The sequence below is a fragment of the Cuculus canorus genome, chromosome 5 (assembly GCF_017976375.1).
Source record: "Cuculus canorus isolate bCucCan1 chromosome 5, bCucCan1.pri, whole genome shotgun sequence".
Taxonomy (NCBI): Eukaryota; Metazoa; Chordata; class Aves; order Cuculiformes; family Cuculidae; genus Cuculus; species Cuculus canorus.
The window spans coordinates 57,701,692-57,722,826 of NC_071405.1; the positions used below are offsets into that span (position 1 = coordinate 57,701,692).

At 38.4% G+C, this 21,135-nt stretch overlaps 1 protein-coding gene across 24 annotated transcripts in view; it reads right to left on the reverse strand.

Annotated features, from left to right (window-relative positions):
• Nucleotides 1-712: 712 nt before the first annotated feature.
• Nucleotides 713-21,135, reverse strand: part of GPHN (gephyrin) — a 289,546-nt gene continuing 269,123 nt past the window's right edge. For all 24 annotated transcript variants that reach the window (XM_054067590.1, XM_054067585.1, XM_054067588.1 and 21 more), the window contains 6 exons: nt 11,258-11,345; nt 9,106-9,179; nt 6,376-6,440; nt 4,975-5,078; nt 3,673-3,769; nt 713-1,733 (listed from right to left, as the gene is read on the reverse strand). In XM_054067590.1, coding sequence (XP_053923565.1) covers nt 1,600-1,733; nt 3,673-3,769; nt 4,975-5,078; nt 6,376-6,440; nt 9,106-9,179; nt 11,258-11,345 — 562 coding nt within the window. In that variant the 3' untranslated portion in view covers nt 713-1,599. The remainder of the gene's footprint in view (nt 1,734-3,672; nt 3,770-4,974; nt 5,079-6,375; nt 6,441-9,105; nt 9,180-11,257; nt 11,346-21,135) is intronic.

The window sequence follows — 21,135 nt, forward strand, 5'->3', positions numbered from 1 at the left end:
CCTTTGAACACCATCCATGCCCACCTGCCTTCAAGGTTTGCAATGGCCTGCGTGAGGAGTATTCATGCTGTTGCACAGCAAGTAAGAGTTTGGTTTTAAAGTCAGCCTCAGGAATGCCCTCTGCAGTTATTACAGAACTACAGCTCCGGTTCACTGTGGCCATCAGGATTTAAAGCCATTTTTCTCTGGCCTCTCTTACTAAATCTTCAAAAAACCACTAGAGACAAATGTTCTGGCTTCATGAATGGAGTTGATGGGATAGAGTTCTACCCAATGAACTCCAAGAAGCAGGCTGTTATAGGGCACTGCTATTGTCTTAATCCCAGACAAAATGTGAAATTCCCAAAATACATAATTTGGTGAGGGCTGAACAGTCCCAGGATCAGAGATTACAATGAAAAAAAAACCCTAACCACAAATGTCCTATCAAATTCCATCAGTGCAGCACTCCTATGCCATTTAGATGGGGCAAAAAAAAGTATTCTGCAGCTATGACTAGTTCAGTTGTAACCCCCCTCCCCAAATGCTGCTTCCATTTTGTCCCTTGGGAGATGAATGAGAGACAGGTCACTGTATTTTCAGTTCACTCACGATACCCTCCGTGAGGGAAGGCCCTAGATTCCACATTCAATTTTACCTTCCTTCCTGTCCTCTTCCCCCACTCCAAATACCCTCTTATTTTTTTTTGGTTCAAACAATGAGGCTAAACAGGTGAAATTTTAAATAATGATTGAAGATTTTTTTTTTATTCATTTAAGTTTCAATATCATTACAGAAAATGTTATGGTACAGAGTTGTTTAACATTAGTTTTATTTCTTTGCTCATTTAATTTCCACACGAATGCTGGTAACACTAATATCTGTACAAGATCAGTCTTTGATTTTTTTTAGTTTTCAGTTCTGTACATTTTTAAATGTATTGGTTAAAAAGGCTGTCAGCACTTAAGGAAGCGATTTTTTGTTTGTTTGTTGAAACAAAAGGTATCCAGTTACTGCCCAAGAGTACTGAGCTGGGTGGCTGCTGGGACAAGACAGATCCCTGAATGCGCAGCGAGGTGAGAAAACCTCGGGGCTTCATTGGGTTCCCAGTACAGCCACTCTGCTTTTGGCACTGTGCACATCAACACGAGATACAAGATAAAGAACAAGCAGAAGCTCTCTGTGAAGCCGTTATGAAGCATACTAATAAGGGAAATCCAAGTGTTGTCTACGCTAGTATAAATAAGCAGACAGCCTTGTTTTAAGAGCATAAGTAGTTGTATCTTAAAGATGAGAAAAAACACAAGTTCTGCAGGCACCTACTGCTGTCTACTAAAAGCTACCGCTATTAGAACTAGCATTGAACACACAAAGCAGTTGCAAGGAAAGGAAAAAGTTGCTTTGATATAATCAGAATAAATTTCTTTGTTAAGATTTGTTTTAAAGTTTTTTTTTTTTTAAAAGGTATTTATTTAAATTCCATTTGAAATATAATTCAAGATGTTGACTATACTGATCAACTTTTATCCAAATCAGAAAAACTAGCTGTGCCGTTGCATATTACAGGATACAGTCAATGATATGTGGACATGCATCAAAGCTTCACTCTTGCTGGTGACATCATAGCCTTCCAATGACCATGACATCCACCACCTCCCCCTTGTGAAGCTCCACATACTGTTCTGTCTTTGGAGGTAGCATCAACAGTCCATTGGCACTGCGCATACTCATCAGACGGCTGCTCATCTGATTCCCTAGAGGAGGGCGAGAGAAGAATTTCAGTTAAGTTTTCAGTTAGTTTCAACGGCTGCAACACATCATGTGGAAACAGGAGCTGTTCTTATGAAGATGTTCATATTTGCTAACTTGTTCATAGAGGTAGGATCTCACTATTTTAGGATGGATGGAAACAGAGAACTCTGTATGGAATTAGCCAGACTCTCGTCGTTCTAGCTCTCAAAACCCTCATTCCTTTTGCTGATTACTTTCCTACTCAGTCTTCCACATTATCTGTACCTCATATCTTGTCATAGTAAATTTCTATCCTATCAAAATTACTTTATTATTCAATTTGTATTCCTAATGCCAATTGTACAAAGACTAAAATCAGCACAGTCTAGAATGTTTTTAATATACTATTATGGAGTAAGTTTGATTAACTGTATTCTTGTCTCTGAATAATCTTGTTTAGTAGCTTAGCAGTAGTAGCTATAGTTGTGGAAGCCTTAGGTCGCCAGAGCTGATGGAGAGGAAACATTTTGATAAAACTAGTGCTGCTAACACAGAACCAGCTGAATCTGGAAGAAGTGAACAGAATGAAGAAGATAAGGACCAAGGGAACAATTCCAAGAGAATGAGGTAACTTTACAAGAAGGCCATCCCAGTGACAAAGAAAAACAGTAAGATATCAAGAGACCACAAACCAGAATTAAGACTTATGGACCCTTGGGTATGGAACATTGGACTTGGGGGTCGGGTGCTGGGTGGTATGGATATAATTGGAGAGCATGGTCTGTGGTAGGGGTCCTTCTCCAGAAGCACGGAGCTTGAGCTGCAACCTGAGAACTAATTTAAGAGGAATTGGGAAACCTTCATTCATATTTTACATTTTTCAGTGGGCTCCTAGGGTTGGACCTTGTTATGGTGGCTGTCTGCATAAATCCATTTGCCAACTCAAAAGAATGGGTTTCTTCGGGATAATAGGCTTCACAACATGTCTGAAGATAAACAGTGTCACATTGCTAGTACTGACAAAGAATGAAAAAGCAAAAGAAAGTCACGCCCTTCAATTTCCTCATTTTCAAACTTCTAGTTTAACAGAGGAATCATTGCAGACAGTCCGCTTGCATAAGGAAAGAAGTGGTGCACAACAAAACAGAGTCAAACCAAATACACCGTGTGATTAATACTTTGACTTACACCTGGAAATATTTCAGAGGCTGTTTGATCTCTGGAGTCAATGGTAAGAACTTTCTCTGAGTAAACAGTAAGATGCATTTGAGCTAATATTTTCCCTGTACATAAGGAGACTTGTACATAATGCTTTGTATTGAACAAATTGGATGTAACAAAAAGACAATTGTTTAAGGACACAAATCTCTTGAGAAACTGGCAGACTTGGTCTTTTAGCAGTACACAGGTAAAAAGGTATTCAAATATAGCATTTACTCCAACTGCAGTTGAGTATCCAGAAGTATCCCCAGGTGGCAAACATGACTAATAAAAGTCTTAGTCTGCTTTAAGAGAACAGGTACAGCCTCTGCTACCTCTTCTACTTTCCTAGTTCAGGTACAATCACACATCTTTTATTTGCAGTGTTCCTACCTATGCCCCAACTTATGTCTGTTTAGTACATGAACAAAGGCAAAAGTAAGCAAATGTGCCTGTGAGAGCATGGGTGGATAGTTAAAAGAAGGGATGTGTACACATATTCGAGCATAGGGGTGTATATTGTGTGTGTGTAAAGGCAGATTGTTTACAGGATACAGGAAGTTTTAAGGGTTAAGTTGGTAAGTCATATAATGTCTGAATTTTATGCTAATGTACAGGTATGCATGTGCACAAGTGTGGCAGCAAATTAGTCTACATAAAGTTTATATGAAAAAACATGTACGCGCTTGGTTGTTTTTAGACATACACATGGGAAGGCAAGGACCTGTGCGTGTCTGTCAGTCTGCGTGACTGGGCACTAACCTGTACTCTGTGCCCAAGGTAGTGGTTCTTGGTGATGCCAAGTCAGTATGCACCGATGATATTCTGGGCGGGGGTCCAATTTTACATCACATGATAACTGTAGAAGAAGCAAAGAAAGGATGAAAATGCCACGCATTCAGATTGTACTGTTGCAGATATTGGAATCATCTGCTCAACTGATTTTTCTGAAAAAGTCTTCTGAAAAACTTGTATTTTGAGGTCAGATGGTGTCTAGTGCAAGACCAAAAGCTGCAGAAGATAGAGATTGTAATATTTAAGAGAAATGCAACTGTGATATTATAAAATCGAAGTGTATGATGGAGTCTACATGCATTAATGGAATATTCCAAAGCTGTTCCTTTACTGGAAGTTTAAAGATAGTATTTCTCTGGAAAAAGTTTTATCATTACTGGTCTCAGGATTACACTGCATAAAGATAAAAAAAATATTCACATTCAAAATCTTGCTAGCTCTGACAAAAGGGAAATAGTTAATCTTTGAAATGAAGAGACGTACAGGGGATGGCTCACAATAGAATTTAATGGAACACATTGGAATATTCATGCACAAGTGAGGGTCACTACAAATTGCTCTCTGTTTTAGAATATTTTAGCTGTGATATAAAGAAAAATCTGGATGCCTGAGGAAGTGCAAAAGAGAGACAATGGGATAAGCATTTAAGAGAAAAGTGCATGGCGAAGAACACTAGGAAAACTACAAAAGGCAGTGCATTCCTGGTACTTTATTCGAATGAAAAATAGAAGAATACTACATTAGAATAACACGCCTTGAATCTATAGTAAACTGAGTTACAATATCCATGATTTCTTATGAGGGTGAAATGAATAGTTTAAGGGATTTATATTGCTTAGGGTGGGGGTCACATAGATTACTTATATAAATAACTCAAGAACAGAAAGGCTTTGAAGTTTGTATTTTCTACTGCTAATACAGAACTATCCAACTCTTCAGGTATTCCAAGCTTACTCTGCATTTTTTACCACAGGTTAAAACAAATAATTTTTTTTAAACAGGAAAGTGTCCTTCCTGCCTGGTTGCCAAATGACTGCCTCTGCATCTGTACATCTTGCTCCATTAGATGGCCATCTAACTCCTAGAAATTGTGGGACTGAATATTACCATTAACAGAGATTAAGACTGTACCTCTGTTTTGTGTGAAATGCCTGCAGCTTGCCAGAATTAGTTTAGGGCTCAGGTTCCCCAACCAAGACAGCCTTTCACAGCCCAAGGAGCTGTACTTCAATGTCTTGAGAGAATTTTTTAAGAAGACAAGCTTCTTACCCTGGCTTTGATGATAGTGGGCCGAGGATCCAGGATACCCTGCATTTTCCTCAGCGCAGGAACAACAAAGAGATTGCAGGTGACAACAGCTGACACAGGGTTGCCTGTAGGAAAAGAACAGTTGGTGGTGACTCCCTCTTGATTTAATCTGTGAAATGCTGAAAGTGATCTCATGTTTTTATAGCAATTGCCCTCCAAAAGACATTAAAGAGCTCTTCATGCCATGAACAGGAAACGTTTCACTCAGGACCGGAGTGGCATGTGGCAATTAAACCTGTTGAAAGCTACACTCTCTGGCTGACGGTGAGCTGAAATCCTGCTCTGATCAGAACTGCCCCACGTTCCTCAGACCCCACCATTTACCGCTGTTCATGCACTACCTTTTGTCCTAGGCCTAGATTTGTCTGGGACTGGGGGAGATTTTATTGTGCACAGATATAGGTCTTAGCTGATAGAGCTCTTCATTCATTATTAAGGTTTCCAAGACCTATGGAAAAATAACTTTTAATTCCCTAACAGAGTGGGAAAAATGCTTTAGTACCAATTCTGAAGCAAATTCTATTCATTTATATGTTTTCTGGTGATTCATGGGAGAGATGTATGACCAATGTCTGTCAAACACCACCTGTCTTAAAAATCTGGACTTCCCTAGGTGATAGTACTAAAAAAAATACTACCATTGGATACATGCTCCATCGATCTCTCCTGTAGAAGAAAACGTACTGCAGCAACTAAAACAAGAGAGAAAAAGCACTACAGATACATCTGAAAACCACTAGCTTATCAAGAGCAGGATTCCTCGTGTAGTCAGAAATCCATGCAAAGCCAGAGCAATAAGAATAAAATAAATTCCTCCTGATTTAGGTGAATAGGGATTTGTAGCCAGATCCCTAAGGAAGTGTTTGTTCTAAAGTGATGATTTCCCAAGGCAACGCAGCACACGTGAAGTGAAGCGATGCTGCCCTCTTTCGGTTCCATGGTATGACCATGATTAAAAAAAAATATACTGTGACACGTTCCTTGGCACTCCCTCGTTTTCATTTCTACTTTCAGTACTTCTGAGTGGATGCACTGCCTGACACGCACAGAATATTTACTGTGAAGGTGGACGGAGATGTAGAAAAAAAACATCCCTCTGTAGTACCACTGACAAGACCCAAGGAAATTGTTGGACAGAAGAAATCATAAGGCCTGTATACTGGCAAATTCTGAGGACAGGGACAAGAAAGAACTCCTTACTATATCACTGTAAGTCTCTCTCTTCTGGAAATTTCTCAGAAAACCTTACAGGTACCTTCCTTAGGGATACCAGCACAGGCATAGGTGCTGCGAAACGTCACCGTTCTGTTTCATCTCTGTCATCTATGCACAGCAACAGAAGTAATCCACAAAACATCTTACCTGGTAGTGCAAAGATTATTTTTCTTACGCCATCAATATCCAGAGTTGCAAAAGTCGTTGGCAGGCTATGGAAAAAGACAGCTATTTAATATCTGCACTAGACTTTGAACATTATTAGTTATTATGTAAAACATTCAGAAAAGCAAACAAAACAGGATCAATCTCTCCCTCTCAGCACTTCATTAGCACCTGTTGCTTATTCCATAGTGAGGGTATCATCTTCCTTTTGTGACCACAGAACAGTTGGTTTACTTGGTATTCAGCTATGAAGTTTTAAGTAGATGATTTTGCTTCTGGTGAGGAAACATCTAAGAGCAGATGAACTTGTAACCAAAACTCTAAATCCTGTCTTTATGCTAAAGTAAATTAAAAAAGAAGTAAAACTGAAGCTGTGCAGTTACAGAGTTACAGAGCTGTATTTGTTTTTCATATAAGGCTCTCTAAAGTTTTTGTGACATTAGTGACTCTAATTTCTCTTATTCTGTTGTCTACAGCAGTAGAGGCGATGGAGCAGTATTTCAGAGCAGTGAACGCAAGCTAGTCTGCAGATGAACAAATTCAGGCACAGCTGCAGTCAGGTTAGACCTTGGTCTATCAGGAAAGAGAACTCAGCTGCTCCTGAGTGATCTTTAGTGACTTGTTATCAGGGCTATCACAGTTATACAAACAGGACTGAAATGTTACTGGAAAAGAAAAGGGACCCATCCATTTTATCTATATACCTGTGTCAATATTATCCTTTCAAACATTAGAAATAATTCTTTGTAGGAGTAATAATTAAGTTCAGTTCCTTGGCTTCGTCTTGAGCTAACACGTGTCACCTGGTCAGCAGATCCTTGCTGACCAGCCGCAACTTTGAAGATTTCCTGCCCTTCGATCATTACTACCTAGTTTTGTGACTCCTAGGACTAATGAATACCCTGTTTTACCAGGGGAAGTCGGTGCTTGAAGTTTCTGTCTTGAAATGTCTGTACCATAATGGGACGTACGCGCCAGACCTCCAAATCTTATAGCCAGTGCACAAACTGAGGTACAAAAAAATCTAATTGTGCATTCATATTTACTGGAAACTGAATTCTCATATGAGATTTTAACATCATTGCTGGTAGAGTGTTCCAGCACTTTCTTCTGGCAGAGCTGCTAAACAATATACAACCTTACATTAGCTCAGCAACTTTCACATCAAGTGAAGGAAATGTGAATCCCTGCATACTGCAGGCATCACTCTGTAGGAATGCAGCACATCAAAATACAGGCATACAAAGCAAATTCTGTCTTCGCTTTTGAAACTACCTTACTCAAAGGAATTTTCCCCCAATATAGTAATCACAATTCATACCTACGGCCTTGTAAGACAGAATTAATAAAAACTAAGACACAGTATTTGCTACTGCACTACAGCCAACAAAAATGAGGGCGCTTACATTCTCTGTAAGATTAGATGATCAAATATTTTGGTAGCAGTAAGAAATCCCTTTCTTTTGGCATAATGTAAAAATAGATGTTTGGGGAAAATAAGATTTCTTCAAGCTTTTCTGTCCTGTTTTTAAAAGTTTGCTGCTACAAGTCTTCAGGGGTCACCAGGAGAAAGAAGTCCACTCGCTTTCACATAAGTCAGACCCAGAATTTAATATTCTGAATTCTCTATATCAGGTTATCAATTCTTGTCAGCAGCAGAGGTTGAAGTGCAGATCCCTCTTTTGTGTTTTCCCCATATCAGTTGTGGCAGTATGACAGAAGCAGTGAGCAATTTCCATGCCATGGCTATATCCAGCACAGGAAGAAACATGCTTCCAGCCTATTTGTTCCTTTTGTGGAAGGGAGGTGGTGGTAGTAGCAGCACAAGCACCAAACCCACGTGCAGCTCTTTATGGATTGTAAGCAGAGACAGTAAAGGTATTTGTTCTCACAGCAAACACCCACTTCTTGTTCAGCTTCCTGGCAACAGTTACAGGATAGAGGGAATCACTCCTCAAAGCTGCGCTTGGCCTCATGTTACTGGACTGTGTGAGCCTAGCTTGCAAACAAACTGCACTCCATGGTTAGTTAGGCAGAGCTGCAGACATCTTTCTGCTACTATACTGTGAAAGGAACTTGCTATTTCCAACACATGTACGTTGTCATTTTCTCTACAAACGTGCTTCCAGACTCAGCAGGAGTACAGCAAAGGAAAGCAACACTGAACCAGTTTTCTGAGGCAAACTAAACACATAAAGGATCGTGTTGACTTTAAAATCACTATGCCTGATATGCCAGTTAGATAAAACTTTGTAAGTTAGCTGTCATTTCACCTCTCTCAAGAAATTGCTTTTTTGCAGGAATATGACTTAGGTGAATTTTGAAGTGAAATGAGATGCTTGTTAAGCAAACCAGCAATTAAATTCCTTACATTCCTCAGTTATTTCATAACAATGTCAATATCTGAATTTTGCAATCACAGTGAAGACTGAGGCCATGTTTATACCATGCTGGTTTCTCCACAATACTTAAATCTGATTTACAACAGTTATCAGAGAAAATATCTCTTACTGATAAAAAAATGATCTCTCTGTTTCAGTTAATTTCACCTATAAAGATGATGACTAATCTGAATAGGACTGATTTTGTGTCTTTACCCATATATATCTATGGTTTACAGTATATTTGGAAAACTGAAATCTACTGAAGCACTCATACAGGATATTTGGCTCAATATAGCCTCTATGCTGCCCAAGCAGAAAAAATTCTTACCCTGGTTTCATAAAAACTCTGCCAAAGTGAATTTGTGCGTGAAGATCAATATCCAGCACCTGTTTAAGATAGTCCTGTTTAAATGCAAAAAAAGAAAATTGATTAAGTAACATCAAAGTTGCTTACATCATCTAAGCATTCAAAGCAATTAATTAATATCAAGGGAAGATGAAAGACTTTTCATATTCCAAAAGTGCTACAGTCCAGTGGGGAATTTCCGGTATTAGAAAGGAAGTGTTTTCAAAAAGAAGAGGTGAAGAACAAACTCATTTTAGGTGCCAAACCTGACTCCACAAGGATACAGTAAAATCTGTTTACTTAGAAGTCAGCTGCAGCATCAGAATCTTAGAGGACCCCACAAATACTTGCTACTAAAACATTCTCTATGTCAAAAATGGAAAAAAAACCCTTTATGATCAAAGCTATGACTTAAAATCATCAAGTTATTTAACCTTTGCCTTGGAAGCTATCTAGTAGTAGAGTTAAAGATCTCCTAGTATTTCTGAAATCAATACTGTACCGTAGAAATCATAATTTTCCAGGATACTGTAATAATTGTAATTTCTTGGGGACATGGTCTAATTCACAGCGGTCAGGTTTAACAGCCCTTAGAAAGGAAAAACTGTGGATGACCTCTGCATTAGTTCAAGTTAAGTGATTCTGCATAACCCTATTGATCCAGCTATTAAAACAAATCGAATTACTTGTTTAGTCTTTGTTGAAAACCGTTGTGCTCACAGATGTAGTACCCTGTCTAGTGTGTTTAGTGAGACTAAAGACACAGCATGTAACACTCATCTGTGAAGAAAGACTTTGGAAGCAGTAAATCCGAAGCTCCCTTGGAGTTTTCTCATCTTTCTCTTTTTTTTTTTTTCCTTTTGATGTGTTTTCCAATACTTGGAAAGCAGCAACTTTCTTCAGCCAGGCATGAATTATCAATTATTGATCGCATTAATCCTGCTTTTACTTTCTATTTACTTTTTGGATGTTCACAGTTATTTCAATAGCACTGTTGAAAGCTCAGGGTCAGAGGGCGAACCATCAGGGGAACACTGAGCCTATTGACTTTATGCAGTTGCCTGAAATTCAGACAGAGGAGAAATCAGGCAGATGGCATCAATGCCTGTAAGACCATTCAGCAGCCCAGTCATTTCCTAGAGTTCCTATGTCTGCACTATGCCTCCACATTCCCAATTGAAAGACCAGCACTTGTCCTTGATTATTTTTCTAGGAATGCTGAGAACAATAATGGAAACGAAAGTAATTGGCACCGGTTTAACTAGTTATCAATTTTCATGGTGTATCCAGCAATATGATTTATACTCAGAAAAGCAACAAAACCAGCACTCATGTTTTCCATCTCCTAATGAGTCTCTTTAGCATCTGTTAGTTATAAAAGCAGAGATGTTTCTTTTACCTGCCAAACTCACAGATTCAGCCTGGGATCAAAAAGTAATCTGAGTTTTCCTTCGCATAAGTCATGATTAATAAATGTCCTGCAGGTTCATCTACGCCTCACCAGCATCTGTATATCCCTATTTTCTTTGATGGCTTTGGCACAGGGATTACCAACAGGAACTCAATCAACAATTCTGTTAATGATTCAAAAGGCAAATATATCAGCTCACTGTGTCTCGTATGTATTGCCTCTGTAGGTCTATCAGGCACAAAATGATAAAATGTTTTTTTGTAAACAGATACAGCTTTGGCATATTCAGGAGACAGATTTGCTGAGTAAGAAAGAGTCATTTATATATGCAGGTTGCTTTTTGAAGTACTTTCAAAGTAGCTTTGTTCTATCTACATTTTACCTGCTTTAAAAATAAAGAGAAGTCTGTTGCTTTCATGTGCTATTAACCAAGCCCCTTCCTCATCATAACTATGTACATAATTCCTTAAATAAAACCACATTTGCAAATCTCTCGCATCAAGAAATCTTCCCTGTTGTATTATGTCTACTACAGTTTAGTAATAAGAACAAAGGGAATGAGGATAGCATCAAAGACTATTTTCTTAATTCATATTTAAGTGTTCCAAAAAAAGTAAGATCTCTTTTTAATAAACATTAACACAAAGGTAGAAGCTCTGATGACAGACTCGGACGTGAAGTTCTTACATATGTTGTAGTAAGCCATACTTAAATGCAGCATACCTTTTCCCCCATAGATACACCTCCTGATGTAATGATCACATCAGCACGGCTGATACCCTCATTCAGTGCATTCAGTAAATCATCTGGGCTACAGAAAAGAACAGGCAAGCAGATTAGTGACAGGAACTTTTACGAGTTGTAGTGTAAGTAACTGTCTGCGTGCACAGATACAGATGCACACACACGTATTTTATGAAAGATACAGCTCTAGGATACTATCGGATCTTTTCCTTCTTAAGGCTCCACATTGCTCTATTCAAGTCAAGAACTGCAAACTCATTAAGGAGACAACACCCTGTTTGGCACCTTTCTGTCTAAAAGCTTTGCAACAGGAACAGTGGATACTTTAGTCTGGGCCTGAAGAAATGAATACAAGTGTCTAAAATTATAAATTTTGCACAGTAGGTAGCAATACAAATTATTATTCAGATGAACTGACAGGGCTGTATAAAGGGACCCGACACATTAAAATTACTGGCCACCAAGTAGGCTGCAGTACTACCTGTCCGGCTTATCTGATGTGTGCAAAAATGGAGATAAGGCTCCACTTCAAACTTCCAACTGTGAGAAGTTTATCTTCTCCATTAGAGGGCTCTGCAGCAAAGCCAGCTGTACATCCACTTCATCTTAAAAAAAAATCAATCCATCCTGTTCAAGTGTGTATTTACCTTCACGAGAAACAGTGTAAGGGGAGCTGTGTTTTTCCTCCTTTCAAAGAGTATAACTGCGAAGGTGAAGGATAGAAGCTGAGTATATTTAAGTTTTGGTACCTTAACTCTTTTCTTTTTTAAGATCTAAACTGGAAACTTTGAAGGGGGCATTAGTTACCTAACAGCAGTACTGATGCTAGTACAGGGCTTTGAGGCATGCTGTAGAGAAACTCATTAATACAGCTTACACAAGACCAAAGGAATCCAAAAGAATTTCCAATATATTAAATGCATACTTTGCATCTAACATTTGTGAACTGACCAGAAGCTGACCGATTGCTACGACTGTACGTGATGCTCCTTCAACAGCATGTTTTTACTTCAATGTTCCTGGAAGTTTTTCATGGGAGGCTGTTCCTTCTTAGAACGCAATTGAATGCATGGGCAATAGTGCTAGTGACTGTATAAACGACTTCAGCTGGAATACAGCACCTCAGTTAAATGCCTCAATACAAATACTAAATGCCATTATGGGTTCTAAAGGCTTTGCAGGCTGCAAATGGCATATGCGTCGTCCTTTGAGAACTTTGGCTGTATTTTACTGAAAGACAGAATCACTGCAGTTGTTTTGGGGGCTTGAACTGGGAAACAGGAAGATTAGAAATGACTATGCAAGTCCTCGCTGACCTTTGAGACACTAACAGAAACCATGTGTTTCAAAAGGACTCAGAAAGAAAAATTCTTTCCTTTGAGCATCCTGTCTTTGCCCATGGTTTAGTGGAATACAAGCAGCAGTTAACACTACTTGGTGCTGTGTGCACTACAATTTATGCGACACAAGAAAGACTGTGCTCCCTCACTGAGCAGATATCTCAAGTGCATGCAACTCTCCACACTCCTCACCACAGAGTCTTCAAGTGTCTTCTACCCCAGTTATGCCTTACAGGCAGAAAGACTCAAGAACCCTTTTCTGCAATGTCCAGTGACTTGATGGAGCATTCCTTTGCCATCACAGTGTGGTTATCCTGCAAAACTTTTCTACTTGTGTTGGGTAACATCCACTCTTTAGGATCATTTTGATTTGTAAGAGGTAGGCAAAAAACTACAGCAGAAAGAAGGGCAGATCGCTGGTGCCGTAGTGATGGCTGTAAACAACTGTGTTATACATTATTATATTTTAAGAAAACCGTGGCTGCAGATATTGTGGCATGTCCCCAGGACTTTTGTTTGGGTTATTGTGTATCTTGGAGACTCTAAATGGCCTATAATGAATGGCCTAACTCTTGTTTTCTTTGGGAGAAAATATAAAACATATGGACTCTGGCGAACCCATCTCCTTCTTTGCTCTTTAGGAAACGGAGATGTTTTCTCAGCTGCCCCTTCTGAAATCTCAGAAGTTTTGCCCAAAACTCGGCACAAGCCTTCACTAGTTCTTGAAGGCAGCAGGAAAGAAGCAAGTCTGTTGTGTCTTCATTAGAAGCATTTATTTCATATTGATTACCTAAGCAGCAATCTGTATGTAATAATACTTTAAGTTTTAGAGTTTGCAACAGGAAAAGTCTCTCACCATCTAAATATTCCTTTATCCTTGCCAATGAGGGTGCAGAATGGCATGCAGAAAAGAATATGTATTCATTACACAGATCGGATACAGGCCTTCCCGAAGCTCAATGACAGTCAGACTGTCATGTCACTATTTCTATGCGAAGGCTGCTTTCAGTACGTTTTTCTCATTAGGTAGTGATGCAGCTGAGGACTTGATCTGAAGCTTGCTCCAGGCTGTTTTATTGCATCTTGCTTAATTATTTAGAAGTTATTCATCGGTGGCAAGACCACTTATCTGGGGACATCCTAATTCTGGATCATGAAGTATGCTTGTCATTGTGGTTTGAGAATAATGGATGAAACAGTAAAAAGTGAATGAGTCTATATTTAACGGTTGCTAAGGTTAAATAGAATGGAAGTGCTCCCACTTACATACTGAATATATAGATGCATGTGTGTGTGTATGTGTATAAAATTACTTAACAAAGGAAAAAAAAACCCAAGCCCAAAATCAGCCAAACTCAAACCATGTGAGGACTCAATTCATACCTTCGTTTATGAGGGCAGCATACCACTGGAGGAGTTAATTATACATTTTTTTTTTACTACATGTCATGTAAGAAGTTGAAGATTACTGTCCTTGGTGCATTTTTTTTAGCATTTTCAGTAGAAAGACCTGTATAATATATACATTCCTTTATCATCTGTGTAACGGAACACATTTCAAAATTCTACCACTACAACTTTATCCAACCAATTGCACTGTATATTATCTTTACCTATTTGCAAAACACATGGAATTCTTCCAACATGAAAGATGTGACAGAACTTTTATTATAATAAACTGAATGATTATACTAGTTTGTTTTTTATTCTGAAGAAAGGAGACATTTGCACAATTTCCTCTTTTTGGCATATTTTGCACATTTCTTTTTGCCACCCAGGTCTGTCTAACTTCCTTTCCTGCTTGAGGCTGCTAGTTCCATCACTCTGCCATTAACACAAAGCACCCCTTAAAGGAGTCACCTGTTGTCATCTTCAATCAACACCGCAGCGAACATTTTCTTTGCCTTCAGTGGATTTAATGCAGAGAGTTATCGTTCAAATTCCATACTAAAGCAGATTTGATATAATCAGATGACGAGATACTACTTCTCATTTCATTTGTATAACAATGAACAGCTTCTCCTTTGGATGACATGGGAAGGGAAGAGATAACTAAAGACTAACTTCTGAAAGAACAGACAAAATAACTTTGGGATATGAGCATAACAGGATAAGATTGTTCTAAAAGGCCTGTGACAAATCACCACGAAGCTGAGAAATGACACTCACTGAGCAGGTACAAATCAGCAGCTATATTCTGAATTCTTTGTCATTGCTAGAGACAGGATACTGGATTAGCTAGACTAATGGTCTAATTTACTATGATAAATCCTCTAAAATGTCTTTCGAAATTGGTATTCTTGGATTTTTTTTCCTTCATGGACAGAACTGTAACAATGGTCAAATATAATGGTGAATACCTTAATCAATGTAAAGTAGATTTTGATGGGAAGTCTCATTTCCAGATTGCAAAACTATTCTGTTTCATTTGGTGATTTTCGAAGTCAGACTGACATTGTGCACAAGGGAGTGCACTTTTCTAACATGCTGCAATTGATCAAAAAAATACACTCCCTGTATGTTTCAGATCACAACCAAGCATTTTCTGAAAGTACAGATAAGAATATTTGTTCTATAAGGATTACATACAGTTTATGAAACTACTCATGGAGGTAAGTAAGCACATATCCAAACTTTCTCTCAACAGTAGAAATTCCCATCTAGGGCTCATTATGTCTGCACAGAATTGTATTGTACATACGTTTTTGAAGCTACAGACAAAATGCTTTGCATAAAGAATCCATACTTTTAAGTCATCTTTATATGCTCAGGGATAATTTCGCCAGTCTGATAAAACCAGTATCTACTCTACTGATTCTCAATGTCCTGATCCTTTTTAGTCAGCGTAATGGAACAGAATGAGCAGTACGATCTGGAAATTAATTGGAGGGTATCTGTTGTACAGTGGCAGCAGCACGCGTAGTATCTAGTAAGCAGATGCATGACATTGCAGTTGATGTGTCATTTGATTTCATTAATTTGAAAAGAGGACTTGCAGGATGGCAGAATACCAGAACAGGAACACCTTCTAGATTCATGAAAAAATCTGATTATCCAAGCTAGTTTGTGGAAAACGGTTATGTAGCACTTGATTACTGAGCTGTCTTTGAACTGAAAAGATGCACAGGAACTCGCAGAAGAAAATGACGCAAGCCTCATTAAAATAGACATCAGCCACACAGAGGATTTTTTCCTTTATCTCTCTCAAAAGAAATAGCTACAGTACACTCAAGACCAAAGAATTTTCTGTCTTAAGCGCCATTTCGAAGTACCCTAAATTACAGTGTAATTTTATCTTTCAAATAGAAATCAACATCTGTTAATTCCCTTCTGTTGATCCTATTGTCATGCTTCACTGTCATTAATTATAAACCTGTCAGTTGTTTCTGTGATACAACCCTTAACACTAAGAGTCTGATACATGCAATTAAGCTGCCTAGTTTTCTAATTTAATTTAGAAAACAAATAAGAACAAATGGTTGATCTGCATCACCTACCATTCAGCACTACAGTGAGTGATCCCTATAAAATCAAACTGGAACATTTAGTTAAGACTGACTTATCAAGCCATTGTCACAGTACAAAATCCATAGTTCACCACTAATTTCCTGGACCGTTTCCACCAAGTTCTTTGCCACAGTAGTCTCATTTATTCAAATTAACCTCATTACCAGACAGTCATTTCCAGTCCTTGTTGTTCACTGCCATGTACAGCTACTACTGTTGGGTGACTAACAGAAACATTTTTGATTGTTGTGCTGTTCTATGCATTAGCCCAGGCTTTTATAAACCCAGGCCTTCTGGAAACCTGTAGTTGCAAAATTTGTGCATGCAAACCATCACAGTTAGCACCTTAAACCTGCATGCTTCACAGATCTATTGAACACAAGCACCGTAATGCACCAGACCCATGCAGAAGTGTCTATTGTGAGTACAAAGGCAGAGCTGGGTAACCTTTCTTGCCTACTGTTTTAATTTATTTGAAAGCATCTCAAATATTTCAGCTATATCTTGAAATAATTACCCCTTCAGACACGATTCCTCACGGATTCAGAGGAGCTACAGATTCCTGGACACATAGTGAAAACGACAGTAAGTGCTAGCAGTGCTCCTGCATCAACCACACCGAAGACCAGAGTAGAACAGCCACAGCAGCTGACTGTAAGCTTCAGAAGCGTGTGTGCTGTCTGTAGGTATCCCGAGTTTAGCACATTCTGGCCATGCCCACACAAACTGGGAACAGTGGTTTGTACTAGTTTTGCATCTTACAAGGTTTCTTTTCTCTAAACAGATCTCTCAGAAGAAGAAAAGTTTTAACAAAGGTTAAAAGGACCTGCTAGAAATTCCTCTTGTATGCAAAGATCCCAAATAACCGTCTAGTACTATATCAGAAAAAAAGTAGAAACTCATCCAAAGCAACAAAGAGTTTAACAAAGTAAAATTTTCATCAAAAACCCAAAAACTGTACTTATTGTACTCAGAGATCTCATAAGCTCAATGATATTTCTGTTTGACGAAAGGGGATATGGAATTGATCCTTTATGATTAATTTTTCTTGTGCTCATTCAGTTGAGGTGATAGATTTCAAAATGAATACACGAATGCAGCTAAGCATAAAGACAAAGTCTATCACCTGCTTCTCACCTCATGGTCAAGAGGAATATTTTGCATATCCATAATTTGCAGGATGCAGAATAGTGAGTAGATGCCATATTAGACTTGGCCAACTAAAACCTAATTTCCATAGAATGCAATATTGAATGTAATTAGATGCACGTATTTCAATGTATTTCAGTGAATGTAATTCAATGAATAAGTATGGGAATGTAACAGGAATTCTGTGTTTTGACTAGTATGGTTTTCTAAATCAGAAGATGTAATTTTAATGACGTATATAGGAACATATGGGCAGTCTTCTGAAAATGTATTTGTTTCAAAATTCTCCAGTGTATTTCATCATATTCTCGTAGTGTTTCTTCCTTCTACCTTCTGTGGTATTTCCCTGAATCACTTTGAACAGATGCAATATGTTTTCCCTAAGAATATAGGCCAGCTTGTGAGGGAAGCTGGAATAATTACAGCAGCTTTGGGCTTGTTCAACATGACTGTGTAAGTTTTGTCTATCTGACAGCAATATAAAAGAATTTGTCTTTGCTACTTTCTGCATCTCCTTTAAGTGATGCTGCTGTAAATAAGAATGCTATTTTGCAGAGTATTCTTTTTCATGCTACATTTATGAACTCAGAGACTTTGATTAGAGGTCTTCAACTCTTCTGCTGAAGTTACCACGAGATCTGCCTAATGCCTTCAACTTTTTCTCTGTATCTATCTGGATGATAACATATTTCACTCTGCTGTTTTCATGAATAGAAGACTCTCACTCACAGGTATGCCGGAATGACAAAAGACCAGAGCAGTCAGAAAAAGAGAGAGCCATAGGAGTGCAACTGGAAAAGGTCCCATGTTGTAGAAGCCAGTTAATTATGTACTATAGAACACATTCCTACATGAAGGCATTATATTGTTCATGGTTGGGTCTTGTACATTCACCTGCAAGCACCTGCATGTGAATTGTACATATTTTTTTCATCAGTGCTGAAAGAACAGGATCAAAACTTTGTAGAACAGGACCAAAGCTTTGGTAACAGCTGTTTTCCCATGTTTTCCTGTGCCACTGTAGTAACCCATGAGCGCATTATCCACTCTAAATCCAGGCTAGTGTGTGTCCACTAATGTAAGAAGAAGCCCGAGAACAGTTAGTTTCCTTTAATAAGTTATTCCTGGCTATTTTACTGGCTGAGGACAATGACCCTTACCCCAATACTTACCAGAAATCCCTTACTTTTTCCAAGAGTTTGGATGAGATTTCACTGATAAAGATAACAGCTTCTATTTTCCTTCTTATGAAGGAAGTTAACCCATATGGATTTACTGAAAAATTTTCACTTTTGGAGTGGAAAATATTCAACAGTTGTAGCTGGGTTGAAATAATATGACGGAAGGTTACACCACACAATACAATAACCAATGCCAAAGACACTGCTCATCAGTAAAGATGACAGTGCACTGGTGCATCTGAAAGGTAAACATGGTTCAGCCGTTTTTCCTTTCAGACCACTCATGAAATATGAGAATTGGCTTCTACTGAGATAACTGAAAGTAAAATACTACGATTGATGTAATTAGTGTCAGTTGCTTTCATAAAGCAAATAGTATTGCGAAATCTGACACATGGTGACATGGTATTGTTATCATGGAATTTCTTACCTTTTCAGTTTGCTCTAACTTCAAATTTAAGCAAGAGTAAACTTGAAATAGATCTTAAGTGAATTTTAAGTAAATTCATCCCCTTCTATAAACTGTTGCGACTGCTACTGAACTACAGCATGTAGGTCTCTATGACAGGTAGAAATGCAGTCCCTAATGGCAATGACTCAAAATGAAGGTTTTCTCTGTAAAGCTCCACCTTTCATAGAACCGCAACTTAGTCACTTGAAAAAATATCTGTCTCCAGAAAAAAAATGACTTAGAAGCCACAGGTCAGAGACAACATAAAAAGGGCTTTTAAAATTCCCTGTCCGCTATGTCTTAAAATAAGTAATTTTTTTTTTTTGGAAAATGTCAAATGAAATATGACATCGATTTTTGTTTACTAAAACATAATACAACTACTCCAAGAAGAGTAAGCCAGTGTATTAGAAATAAGTGAGGAGAAGGAACAGAAAGAGAAACTCACTCTGAGACCGGCAAGGCAATTTTTTGGCAGCTGTTAGTCAATGGAAGGAACTAGAACATCATTTGTCTCCAAAATACTGGACTATATTCCTTCAAGCACAAATATGTTTTTAGTGTAAGAAAATGCCTATTGCAATTTCTTCTGCTCTGGGAGTAGAAGCATTTACTTATTGTTAATTCTTTGGGTAGCAAGGCTTTATTCTAGGGGCTTAATTCTTGCCCCAGCACTGCTTAGGAGAGGCCGAAGGCTCATTTAATATATCCACTAGATTTATGTTGTTAGCAATGACATGTGAACCGACAGTCTATATCATGATCTTCATATTAATGTAAAATGTTTTAAAGAGCGCAGGTTCTTGTAAGCTAATTGCAGTTAAGTCCTTTGGGATGTGCAGAGTGTAGTGCAAGATTCTAGTCGGTTTCTCTCTTTAGTCAATTTAATGAGGAAAAACTAGATTTACGACAATGTGGCTTCTGAAAGAACAACCAATTGCTAAACAAGACAAGCATTCTGAAGATTAAGGATATGGCAGATTGATTCATTAATGAGTACAGAAACTTATTTTTCCAGTATGCAAAGCAAACATTAAACTATAACTCAATCCTCCAGCCTTTTGATTTAAAATACGTCCATTTTCCTCAGTAAGGACCCTCACATGACTGAGGTTTTCAGGTACTAGCCTTCGATAGGTTTTTCATAGCTTTTCTGCCTATTTTTAATTCCTACAAGAATCAAATTATATAAACAAATACTTTTGTTTGTTAATGGAGAAAATGAGAGGTGATATACTCTCCCTCTGTTATTACTCCTGCCCCTTTGGTCTGTCTGTGGTAGGAGGCAAGCTCTGTAAATGAATCTATATTATTAAGCCATCGCCCTAAATAAGACCTCGTATATAATTGTACCATGTCTTCTGGGAAAAAAAAGCATAGTGGATAGTTTAGAGATTTCATGGACATTTCACTTAGCACGGTAAAGGAAAAACAAGCATCCAGGTATGACTTAAGGTGACTTCCCTACTGCTTCCCTCCTTCAGGTTTCTTCCTAATTTGCTCTGTATTCAAAAAAGAAAAGCCTTGATGGATAAATACCTTTGATGCTAGTGATGAATAATGTAAAACTCTTGGTATGAGCAGAATTTTAATTTTATCAATGTTGTGGAGCCATATATGTCTACAGTGCACAGGTGCATAAGAACTTAACTGTCAAAGCAGTGTTATTTAATGGACAGAATAGAACACCATTTGCTTCTGTATGGCAAATATTGGTAGAATCCATCCTGTAAGCTCTGCACTGACAGACATCTGGTCAAGCCTGCCTGTGAGCATGCATGTGCCTCAATGTCCCAAGTGTTTTAAAAACAGTGCTCACCAATCTGGTAGGCCTGTCTCCGCAGTGTTCTGGAAGCTCTGCGTCCCTTCTTCTTTAAAAACATCTGGCTTCCTGAAGGTAAAGGAAGCAGAAGGGGTACAATAAAGAGCCAGAGAAAGAGAGAGGCTCGTGGTGTGACGGGAATGCTCTATGCCCATCTGTGTCCCCTTGGTTGTTCTGAATATTAAAAATCAGCATGGGAAATGCTTCCTCTTTGCAAGGTCAGCCAATAGGAGAGAGAAGGAGTGCACGGGAACACCTTTCTATTATAGTTTGGACAGGGTTCTCACAGGGATAAAAAGTGAAGTTAACGAAGCATTTAGTCTCAACTGGGCATGCCAACAATGTGCAGTTCATCTTTCCTTGCACAGTCTATGGAGAAACTTCTTTACTCTTGACTTTCAGACAAA